Genomic DNA, 11,682 nt, shown 5'->3' with positions numbered 1-11,682 from the left:
CAAGGAACGTGTGGGCAAGCCCTCTCCCACTGTGCTGGAGAGGCAGGTGGGCCCCTGGGCTGATGGACGGGTTGGTCTGTGCATGCCTGGTTTCTGTCGATACAGCCGTTGAGTGGCCAGATATGTCCAGGTTTGCTTGGTGTGTGTTCATCTGAAAGGCGTGCACTAGCCCGGTGAGTCAGCTCTGCGTTCCTCTGCTTGTTCCTGTCCCGACGTGGCTGTTCCTCTCCTTTCACAGCACCCCCTGAGCTGAGAGGTGACGGCCCCAGGAGGAACGTCTCCATCCTGGCCGGCCAGCCCCTGACTCTGGATTGTGATGTTTCTGGCATCCCAGCCCCTACAGTCACCTGGTACAAGGATGGGCAGTTGGTAAGTTGCAGCAGAAGAGAGCTAGTGGACACCTTCGGCGTCAGAGGGTGCTGCTGTCCCTTGATTGGAGAATGGCAGCAGAAGTCAGGGGCTCTGATCTGGAGCTGGGTAGCAGTGGGTAAGGTGCTTCCCACCTTGTTCTAATTCTAGCTATTTCCCCACAGCTCACGGAGAGTGGCCGCCTCCGTTTCCTCAGTGGAGCCCAGTCCATCAGGGTCCACAAGGTGCGGAAGGAGGATGCGGGGTCCTACACCTGCAAAGCTGTGAACAGGGTTGGTGAGGTGCAAAGACACTTCCACGTCCTTGTTCTAGGTGAGTCACGGGTCTTAGCCTCCTTCTGTCTAAGGCAAAAGTATTCCTGGTCATGCCAGCGAAATCTGCTTAGGGGCTGATGGGAGAGACACTAATCCCAGTGTCCCAGCCCTCCCACCAGGGCTAACCAGCCAGCCTGCTGACAGTCCGTCAGGGGAAGGGCTTAACTTCCTTGGCAGCCACTAATCCTCCACCTCCCCAAAGCCAACAGGGGTGCAGGCCACGGGTTGAATCCACGGGGTTGAATTTAGAGGTTGGAGTAAGCAAGTGCAACTCCATTGACTTCCTGAGAGTTGCACCCTCTTACACCAGGTCTGAGTTTGGCCAGGTGCGTAATGTTCATAAGAACATAAGAATGGCCAGACTGGATCAGACCAAAGGTCCATCCAGCCCAGTGTCCTGTCTTCCGACAGTGGCCAATGCCTGGTGCCCCGGGGGGAATGAACAGAACAGGTAATCATCAAAATCGCTCATTCCCAGCTTCTGGCAAACAGAGGCTAGGGACACCATCCCTGCCCATCCCGGCTAATAGCCATGGATGGACCTATCCTCCACAAATTTATCTAGTTCTTTTTTGAACCCTGTTATAGTCTTGGCCTTCACAACATCCTCTGGCAAGGAGTTCCACAGGTTGACTGTGCGTTGTGTGAAGAAGTACTTCCTTTTGTTTGCTTTAAACCTGCTGCCTATTGATTTCATACGCTGGCCCCCAGTTCTTGTGTTATGAGAAGGAGTAAACGACACTTCCTGATTGACTTTCTCAGTGAGAGAGGGTGTTGAATGAATGAGGAGTTAAAGGGGAGAAGCTCTGCTGAGCCATCGCCTCCTGAGAAGCCTGGGAGTGGCTGCACTTCAGTAAGGAAGTGCAGCAATTTTCCACTGTCACCTGCCTTTATTTTGCTAACCCCGCCCCTGCCCCCGTAGGACGCCAGGGCATGGTTGTTCTCCTTCCTCTCTCTGGACTGCATGTGGAAGGTGAATGGGAGGAGGACGGTGAAACCGACATGCATCTTGAATGCACCTTATAAACTGTAATAAAGCTGTTAATCCCCTTACAGAGCAACAATCAAACCACCCCTCCCTGCCCCCAGGTCATCCCCTCACCGCCCATATCCTTGGCCATTGTCATTTTGGCTCTCCCAGGATCTCCTTCCTTTCCTCCCCTAGTCTCACCCGTGGTGTACGGCTTGGGGTCGCCCCACGAGGTGTCAGTGCTGGCGGGCTCTGAGGTGGAGCTGGCGTGTCGGACCACGGGCGTGCCGCCTCCCCAGGTGGAGTGGATGAAGGATGGACAGTAAGTGCACAGCGGCTGTTGCAAGTCACCGGCCGGGGCTCCCTGGTGCCCGGGGACGCGGCCAGCTCGGGTCGGCTGGAGGCTGCAGAAGGCTTGGGTTTAACGGGGTTGCGAGGTGGGTAGGGAGTAAGCCGGGGCAGGCGCTAGGGACCCCACACTACATGCAGGTAGAGAATGGGCTCCAGGAGCAGAGAAAGTGCTTTCGGAAACCCGGTGCCCTTTCCAGCCACTTCCTCAGAACGTCCATCGCTGAGACCCTCCTTGGCAGTCTCAGCACGGAGGCCAAGGACAGAGCTCTCACCTCTCCTCCCCGGAGAGGGTTCCTCCAGCTCACAGGCCCATCACGATGGGATCCGTGCAAGCTGCGTGCCGTCCTGCAGGCCAGGCTGGCTCTCCCGCCGGGGAATAGCTCTGCCGTGGCGTCGCTACGGGACAGTGCAGCACACGGTGATGGTGCAGCTTCAAGGTGCGAGGGCTCTGCCCTGGGAGCTGCCGTGCTCTGGAGTTGATCTGATCCCCAGAGCCTTGTGATCAGACACCCCCTCGGAACTTGTGAGGGGTACGTCAGGGTGGAGTCGGATGTGGGGGAGTTTTTGCAACGGCTGCCCCATTTCTGTGGGCAAACAGAGGGTCTGGGTCTCCAGGGCAGTCTATCTAGCGCCTTTCGCCGGCACCGCATTTACTAAACAAGGATAAAACCTCCCAGGATTCACTAGCACCGTTGCCCTAAATGCAGCAGGCTCTGCCCTCTGGCTGTGGTCTTATGCCTTGTTCTGAGTCTTCTGTATCCTCAGGCCTCTTGCCCCGATGAACTCCCAGATCCAGCTCTTGGAGCAGAGACAGGTGTTGAGGATCCAGGCCAGCCAGCTGAGGGACCAAGGGAAGTACCAGTGCCTGGCCTTCAACCAGGCTGGCCAGCAAGCCAAGACTTTCCAACTGCATGTTTACAGTAAGTTCCCAAAGTGGAATTTCCTCTTGGAAATTTCCCCTGTGACCTGCGCTTAGAACCGCAAACGGAAGTAGTGTGTGTGTGACAATAGGTACGTCTACACTGCAGCTTGGAGTGAGCCTCCCAGACCGGAGCGATGGGCTCGAGCCAATGCGCTAAAAGTAGCAGTGTGGACATGGCGGGTCAGGTGGCAGCTGGGGCTCTCAAGCCCTCCCGACCTCCAGGGTCTGAGCTCAGGTGGTTTTGGTGCGCTAGCTCAGGAGTGGGCAAACTTCTTGGCCTGAGGGCCGCATCTGGGTATGGAGATTGTATGGCGGGCCATAAATGCCTGGGGGCGTAGGGGGACTCTATGGGGTGTAGCATGGGGGGCTCTATAAGGGATGTTACCAAGGACTTATGGGGTGTAGCGCAGTGGGAGAGGAGCTCTACAGGGGTGGTACTGGGGACTCCCAGGGGCCCTACCAGCAGTGACACCAAGGCGGCCGTACCAGGGAGCTCGAGGACCAGATAAAAACGTCTAATGGGCCGGAAGTTTGCCCACCCCTGCACTAGCTCGAGTCCCACTAGCCCAGTCTGTCTACCCGGGCTGGGAGGCTGGCCCCAAGCTGCAGTGTAGATGCACCTAGAGAGAGATTATCTCCCCCAATCTCTTCCTCCATGGCCCTTGAGGCCAAGTCTAGTTAAAGTAATTGACGATCCAGTTAGGCGTTGCCCCTTCGGGCTGTCTAATGGTGGTGGCAGTGGGCCACGCGCCTGTTGTCTACAGATGCTCATTGCTCTCCATCTGTGTGCTGATCTGTACGTTCGGGGTGCGCGAGAAGCCTCTGTGGTGTTACCCAGTGGGTGACAGCTGCACCATGCCAATGCACTGCCCTTAACGTAAGTCTCCTTTACTCCCCTGTTTCCTCACCACCAACCCTCAATCTCTGAGCCTCCATCCTTCCCTAACTGCTTCCGGGGCCAGAAAGGAGCCCTCTCCTGCCATGTGTGTTACGGGGGCTCACCTGCTCTAGCATCAGGCATGACCACGGAGTACATAGGGGTTTGGGTACCCAGGCCACTGCTGGAGGCAGAATGCACTGGCCCACTGGTCCAACCGAGCTGTGTGTGAGCTTCCTTGCCACGCTGCCCTGCCCCCTTCCAGCTGGTAAGAGTCCTTCTTTCATCAGACCGGCGTTACTTCTCTAGGAGTTGCTTGGCATAGTCTACTCTGAAAGGACCAGGTGTGAACGTGCCATGGCTTCCGTGTAACAGTGCCTTCCCTGCCCTTGTGGACCGCTCTCCCCCAGGAGCTGCGGAACCTCCAATGCCCACCCCCTCCAGTGCAGCCGCCTCGTGGGGTATTAATTCCCCCCCCCCTGTTTCACTCTCCACATTCATTTGAATTTCAGCTCCACCCACTATCCTGGGGTCCAGCGAAAGGCTGCAAGTCGTGGGCCTGTTCAACCGCCCCGTCGGGCTGCAGTGTGAGGCTCGGGGCTCGCCAGCTCCCAGCATCACCTGGTTCAAAGACAAGCGGCCCATCGTCTCCAGCGCCCGGGCAGCCTACGCCGAGGGGGGGAGGAGCCTCCAGCTGAGCCGGGCCCAGCTGTCCGACGCAGGGCTCTACACCTGCCGGGCCACCAACGTTGCAGGGGTGGCAGAGAAGGCTGTGAGGCTGGAGGTGTATGGTAAGGCATCCCGAGCCGCGCGGCCACCCGTCTGACGTGCTCAGAGAGGCTGGAGGGGGAGAGGGACGTGACGCTCATTCTCCCCAGCAGCGTGGGTTGTACGGCAAGTGCTCCCGGGTAGCCACTAGGCAGCACTGGCTGGACAGGCCAGGGCTCTGTCAGTCGGAGGCCGATGGTTTCTGGGGCTCGCTGCCATGGCCAAGGGGAGCGGCAGGTGCCTCTCCCGTCGTGCTCACCGGCTCCGCCTACAGCTCACCCTGAGTCCTGCAGTGACACGTGTGCTGCTGTCTTCCTGGGCCTCTCCCCTCATCGATCTCTCAGACCACCTCGGGCAGGGCTTGAGCTGAGCTGTCTGGTGCGTGGTCTCAGGCCCATCCGGTGCCTCTGCTTTGCCAGCGCAGAGTCCCACCCTTCCTGGATCATCCCCCCGGCCCAGACATTACCAGCATGTCTCTATTCCACGTACCCGGTGCTAATGTCTTCCCTGCCCCTGCAGTGCCACCCGATATTGAAGGCGACAGCCAAGGAGGCCAGATGGTGGAAGCAGTGGTGGGCCAGCTGTTGGCCTTGGAGTGCTCAGCCAGCGGCCAGCCCCCGCCTGCCCTCTCCTGGCTCAAAGACGGCCTCCCGCTGGCCGAAAGCAATGGGACGCAGATCCTAGGAGGCGGCACGATGCTGAGGATCGAGAGTGTCTCGGAAGGCTCAGGGGGGACCTACACCTGCTTAACCAGCAGCCCGGCAGGGGAGAGAGCAATCCAGTATTTGGTGGTTGTTCAGGGTAAGCCGGTGGGCACTGGGAAGGATGTCAGTGATGCTGCATTGGCTACAGGGCTGGGGGAGCTGCACAGCGTGCTTAGGGGGCGATGACCTGCTAGACCGTGATAGGGCCAAGGCCAGGGGCAACGTGCACTGCCTGGTAGCCCCCCTGGGCAGGGCAGGGGGAAGGGCTGCACAGAAGAGCTTTTAATGGGTTTGCCATTTTGGGTTTGAATTTTGTCATGTGTTTCACTGCGGCCCCCTGGCTGGTCCGAGATCCCAGGGGATGCTGACTGTGCCCTCCAAGCCCCCCAGCTGCTCCTGGATCCCCAGGGATGCTGACTGTGCCCTCCAGGCCTCCCGGCTACTCCCAGATCCCCGGAGATGCTGACTGTGCCCTCCGGGCCCCCGAGCTGCTCCCGGATCCCCGGGGATACATGTTCCCCTATGTCAGGGTCCCAGTCTGGGCTGAGGGTGAGCAGGACTCCTGTTACTCTCTGCTGACTTTTCTTTTGTGCTTTCTTATTCCAATCAGCTCCTCCTCAGCTGATGATTGGCGAGGGGGAAGGTCATGTGATAGCAATTGTGAATGACTCCCTGAGGCTTCCCTGCCATGCCAGAGGCTTCCCTGCCCCCAGGGTCCAGTGAGTACAGAGATGGAGGGCGCAAGGAAACCCCTTCCTGGGGCCTGGCACGGGTCTTCCTGCGGCTTCTTCACTCTTTGAGCGCTGGGCTGTAGAGCAGGCTGAGTGGCCCCAGGGCTCTCAAAGGAATGCAGGATGCGCTGCATTCACTCGCCATATTTGGGAGTGTCCCTTTGTGGTTAATAGCATTGGGGAGCTGGTGGGAATGCCCCACGGGGGAGGGAGGAGCAAAAGCTCTGAGCCGTTACCCCTGGAATTTTCCTTCTATTCAGTGGCTCCCCTCCCCATCCACTGCCCCACTCCTCTCTAGTTTGGGGTATAAACTTGCTTCTGCTCGCACCACGATCCCATGGCAGTTCTACCGTCGCGCCATCCACCTGGGTGGCAGGAATTGTGCTGAATACACCAGTCATCTGCCAGCTGGGGAAACTGAATAACGAGGGGTGTTGTGCTGATTCACCCTCCTCTCCCCCAGTAATTCCCTCTTTCCTGGGCACAGCAGCCGGCATTTTGCCCTGCAAGGCTCTACGCTGAAATATCCTAGGGGATGTGAGGCTGCTTCACCTGTAGCAAACTCCGCCGGCTGCTCCATGATCCCACCCCCCGATGCCACTTCAGCTCCCTGTTCCTCTGTTGATTGCCTTGCCTGGTGGGCGTCAGGCCCCCTTCTAGGTGGCGGGTGGGGGAGCCGCTGTTCTTCACCTGGTAAGAACTCACCTGTCATTCGGTCTGCCCCAGGTGGCTGAAGAACGGCCAGCCAATCGGAGAGCTGGACGGGGTGGTGATGCCGGAGGACGGAAGGATGCTTTGGATTCCCCGTGTGAGGCCCCGTGACGGAGGGCTCTATGCCTGCGAAGCCGGCAGCGAGGCGGGCGGAGCCAGAGCAGAGGTGCGGGTGTCAGTGCAAGGTGAGCAGGACGGTCTTTAATAGCGACTGTCCCGACTCGCCTGTCGGAGAAGCATGTCCCAGGCTTGGTGCTGGGAAAGAGACGGGAGCATCTTGCTGGGAAGCGAGGTCTCAGCCAGCCTCCTTGGAGTGCTGTATCTCCAGGGTCACCAGTTCAGCAATGACCTTGGCTCCTGCCCTAGCTCCTGAAGGAGGTGGCACTGGTCGGCTCTAGACAAATCGTGCCTGTGGGCAGGTCACTGAGTGCACCAGCGTCTCCTGCTGGAGGACTGGGGTGGCGTTATCACCTGCCGCCCAGGAGGCCACGAATCAGCACTGCTTCAGTCACCGCCCCCAGGAGGTGGAGCGTGGCAGGGACAATCACCAGGGTAAAGGCAGGGGGATCTGGTGGGTCCCATCGGGTCCATCCTCACATATGAAGGAGACTGCAGGCAAAGGTTCAAATGGCTGAAGGAGGGCTATGACAGACCCACTAACACAGGGGTGGGCAAACTATGGCCCGTGGGCCGCATCCGGCTCGTTGGACCTTTTAATCCGGCCCTCGAGCTCCCGCCGGGGAGCAGGGTTGGGAGCTTTCCCCGCTCCGGTGCTCCGAGCGGGGTCAGGGGCTTGCCTTGCTCTGCTCCACGTGTGCAGCAGTTCCACGCAGCTCCCGGAAGCAGGAGCAGCAAGGGGGCGCACGCTGCCTCCGCCCCAAGCGCCAGCTCTGCAGCTCCCATTGGCCGGGAACAACAGCCAATGGGAGCTGTGGAGGTGGTGCCTGCAGACGGGGCAGCGCGCAGAGCAGTGTGGCCCCGCCTCCGGAGGGGGGATGGGCCACAGTTTCCAGGAGCCGCTTCAGGTAAGCGCTGCCAGATCCTGCACCCCTGAGCGCCCCCCCCATGCCCCAACCCCCTGCCCCAGCCCTGATTGCCCTCCAAACCCTTTGATCCCAGCCCGGAGCACCCTCCTGCACCCCAAACCCCTCAACCCCAGCCCCACCCCGGAGTCTGCACCCCCAGCCGGAGCCTTACCACCCCCCCCCCATGCGCCCCAATCCCCTGCCCCAGCAGAGAGCCCCTTCCTGCCCTCCAAACCCATCCATCCCAGCCCGGAGCACCCTCCTGCACCCCAAACCCCTCATCCGCAGCCCCACCCCAGAGTCTACACCCCCAGCCGGAGCCCTCATCCTCCCCTGTGCACCCCAATCCCCTGACCCAGCTGGCCCTCCATACAATTTCCATGCCGAGATGTGGCCCTCAGGCCAAAAAGTTTGCCCACCCTTGCACTAACACCACATCTCTGCACACACACCTCCCCCTGGGTGTGATTGGTATGTGCTCACGCGGCGCCACATCCCCCTCTCCCCCTTCTCTTGCCAGAGCGCCCGTCGGTCCGCGTTGTGGGCGGAGAGGAGCTCAGCGTTGCCTTTCGTCACTCGGTGGCTGTTCAGTGCCTGGCCACCGGCATCCCCGTGCCCAGCCTCAGCTGGTGGAAGGATGGAATTGTTCTGCAGGGAACAGGCAGCCTTCTGCGGGTAGGGTGGGTGCAGCCGCGGCCCAGGCCGGGGGGGGTGGGGGGGGGGATGTGAGCGAGAGTCCAAAATAGGCGTGTTGTGGTGTGTGTGTGAGCGGAAGGGCTGCTGCTGTGATGGTGAGCTGGGCGAAGCTGGTGCGCTGCTGTTCACTCTTGTTGGGGTGTGGGTGTGCTCATTACACTAGTGCGACATTTTAACAAGCCCTGAGGGTATTTCCTGGGTTAAGCGAACAGGAGCTGTTTCTAATGGGGGCTGTACCAATTGCTTTGCATACTCTGTAGTGTCCTGTCACCTCTGGGGATCTGGCACCAAACTGGGCTGAGGACAGCTGTGCTCTCAGCCTAGTGCGTGTTGGGCAGATGCCAGGTCTGTCTCCGAGAGCTGGACTAGCAGGGGGTGAAGTCAGGCTGGAGGTGCAATAGCAGAGCTGTGGGGGAGCTCAGGGCTGGCACAGCAGGGAGCGGTGGGTTCGATTGGAGGTGCCCTGGCCATGCTGGCAGGGCTGAACAGCTGTGGCACGGAATTGCTGCCCTGAGCTGTTCTGTTTGCAGGGTGTGACCGCGCTCGCAGACAGTGTGTTTGTGTGGCATGAATCCCTCCTGTCCTCCCCGTAGATCGAGAAGGTGGACGTGGTGGACGAAGGCGTTTACTCGTGTGTGGCCACGAACCCTGCAGGGAAAGGGAGGCGAGACGTGAGGCTGAAGGTGCTGGGTGAGGAGCCAAAGACGAGACGGGCTGCGCCCAGCGTTCCAGCCACTGGCTCCGTCCTGGTGGTTGGCATGCTGAGCTACAACTGCTTAAAGAGCCACCCCGGGGCCTGAGGACAAACCAAACCGGATCAGTCGCTTCCCCTCCCCCATCCTCTCTCTTTCTTCAATGAAATCGACTCAGCCATCACAATGTTTGCTGTTTATATAGCACCTTCCCTCCTGCAACCTCTGTGTGTTACCAATAATCATTGACCCTGCTAGGGCCCTGGTGAGGGGGATGGGGTTACCTCCCATTTCACAAAAGTCACAGTGATCTGTCCAATCAGTGGCAGAGCTGGGTGTAGAACCCAGGAGTCCTGGGACTACCAGCCCCTGGCTCTAACCACTAGATGGCATTCCCTCCTAGAGCTGGTTATGGAACCCAAGAGGCCTGACTCCCAGCCCCTTGCTCTGTCCAGGCACAGCGGTGTGCCTAAAATCTCACCCTCCCAACCTCCCACCTCCCGTGCTGTGTCTGGCGACGCCTGCGTGGGGCTGCGCAGAGCCGCCGTCCTGACGTGATGTTTCTTTGCAGTGCCTCCGAACATTGAACCTGGAGAGGTGAACCAGACCGTCCCTGAGAACTTCCCAGCATCCTTTGAGTGCCTGGCCTCTGGAATGCCCACTCCGAGTAAGGCAACTCTGCTTAGGGTGACCAGATGTCCCGATTTTATAGGGACAGTCCCGATTTTTGGGTCTTTTTCTTATATAGGCTTCTATTACCCCCCACCTCCTGTCCCGATCTTTCACATTTGCTGTCTGGTCACCCTAACTCCGCTCCTTCTGGCTCGTCTTCTTTCCAGCGTTCGTTCATTTGCCTGGCCTGCTTTCCCCCACCCCCATCTCAGCCCTCTCTGCTCGGCTCTAGACTGATCGCATGGGACTCCTCCTCCCTGTTGTGGTTCTACTTCAGAGCCCACCGCAGTCACCACCCGCTAAAGGGGCTCCATTTTAATGTTTGTAGTAGGGTACTGCCCATACCCCAGCGCACCTGGGGTCCCTGCTGTGAAAATGGGCAAGACAGACAAAGGACTGTTGTGGGGAACTGAGGCACAGAGAGACCAAGGCTGGATTTTCAAAGGAGTCAAAGGAAGTTACAGTGAATTACAGTGGATTTGAGTGTTTCGCTCTCTCGGGCGCGCCTTTGACTATCACAGCCTAGGTGATTTCCCCGAGGCCACACAGAGGGGTCTGTTCCAGAGCTGGGGACTGCCACGTCCCAGCGCAGTGCCTGACCCATGCGACCATCCTCCCTTCGGGGGTTGCCTGCCCTCAAGGCTGATGGCACTGCAGCCAGACTGCCAAGCCCCCCAGAATCAAATGCAAACCCCTCTCTTCAGACAGATCTGAGAAAAGACCAGGAGTCAGAGAATCCTGCAGAGGAGCAGCCCAGATTGGCTTGCACAGCCCTGGTTATCACAGACGCCTTCCTACTAGAGAGGCAGCATCTCTTCCAGCACGTGCCCACGTGCAACTTTTTGTTGCTGTTGTATTAGTAAAACAAATACAAAGAATATAATGGGGCATATAAAGCCAACATAACGGAGGTGGCAAAGGGTTTAAACCCCAGACAAGGCAGGTCCATGGGGTGGTGAAGGTGGCAGGGCCACTAACTCAGCCCATGTCCTCCTGCTTCCCTTCTCAGATGTGTCCTGGTACAAGGGGCCCCGGCTTCTCTCGGCCAGTCCAGACCTTGTCCTGTTGGGCGATGGGAGACGCCTGCAGATCGAGCGGGCTCAGGTCTCAGACGCGGGGAGCTATCGCTGCGTGGCATCCAGTGTGGCGGGCAGCAGCGAACTCCATTACAGCCTGCAGGTGACTGGTGAGTGAGCCGGTGGGCAGGGAAGGCACCAGCAGCCTGTGTGGCTCTGGTCTTGGGGTCTCCCTGGTCCATGCCCGCCGTCCCTCCCTGGCACTCAGTGGCACGTACCTTTACCCATGTAACAAAATCTCAGTGAACAGAACTGGGGTCAGAGCAGAAGCAGGAGGGTTTGTCTAGAGTGCTGGGCAATTCAGAGCTCGGCGGTTCTAGGCCATGTGATTAACCCCCTCCCCCCCCGTGTCCATCCCAGCAATGACCGTGTGACGTCCCAGAATGCCTTGCACTACCCAGTGACTTCAGGTAACCCCACGTAACACTCCAGTAACATCTAATGCATACTAATGTAAGGCACGGCAGTCTCGCCACATTACCCTGGAGCAGGGCCTGCCACCTCACCGGGTCCCACAGAACCCCCAGCTCATTCAAAGCCTTTGAGCTCCTGCTGGAGACTTTGGCCTGGGATCCTCCGTGGCTCTCGCTCCGCTAGGAGGCTTTCACTCTGGAGGAAGCACAATCCAGCCTCTCCTGACTTGCCCTTGCTCCAGCCCGGATGCTGAACACCTCCCCCTTCAGGGCCGGAGCCTCCCCTTTCTCCCCTTCCTGCAGTGTTGTCTCCCCCAGCCCAGTACCAGTCATGGGATCTTGTTCCCCCCACTGGGAAGTCCCAGTGGAAAGGGTCATACCAACAAACTAC

The 11,682-nt window shown here is 59.1% G+C and overlaps 1 protein-coding gene across 1 annotated transcript in view; it reads left to right on the top strand.

Moving 5' to 3' along the window:
- The window catches only part of HMCN2 (hemicentin 2), a 115,084-nt gene that overhangs the window by 51,187 nt on the left and 52,215 nt on the right, over positions 1 to 11,682 (top strand). Inside the window, exons 27-38 of the mRNA XM_065418725.1 lie at positions 239 to 369; positions 534 to 681; positions 1,849 to 1,975; positions 2,770 to 2,924; positions 4,316 to 4,594; positions 5,091 to 5,372; positions 5,886 to 5,994; positions 6,733 to 6,902; positions 8,263 to 8,417; positions 9,032 to 9,128; positions 9,702 to 9,797; positions 10,812 to 10,988. Of these exons, the coding sequence (XP_065274797.1) occupies positions 239 to 369; positions 534 to 681; positions 1,849 to 1,975; positions 2,770 to 2,924; positions 4,316 to 4,594; positions 5,091 to 5,372; positions 5,886 to 5,994; positions 6,733 to 6,902; positions 8,263 to 8,417; positions 9,032 to 9,128; positions 9,702 to 9,797; positions 10,812 to 10,988 (1,926 nt within the window). The remainder of the gene's footprint in view (positions 1 to 238; positions 370 to 533; positions 682 to 1,848; positions 1,976 to 2,769; positions 2,925 to 4,315; positions 4,595 to 5,090; positions 5,373 to 5,885; positions 5,995 to 6,732; positions 6,903 to 8,262; positions 8,418 to 9,031; positions 9,129 to 9,701; positions 9,798 to 10,811; positions 10,989 to 11,682) is intronic.

Source organism: Emys orbicularis, chromosome 18, assembly GCF_028017835.1.
Source record: "Emys orbicularis isolate rEmyOrb1 chromosome 18, rEmyOrb1.hap1, whole genome shotgun sequence".
Classification (NCBI taxonomy): domain Eukaryota; kingdom Metazoa; phylum Chordata; order Testudines; family Emydidae; genus Emys; species Emys orbicularis.
This window is presented reverse-complemented; position numbering and strand designations above follow the sequence as displayed.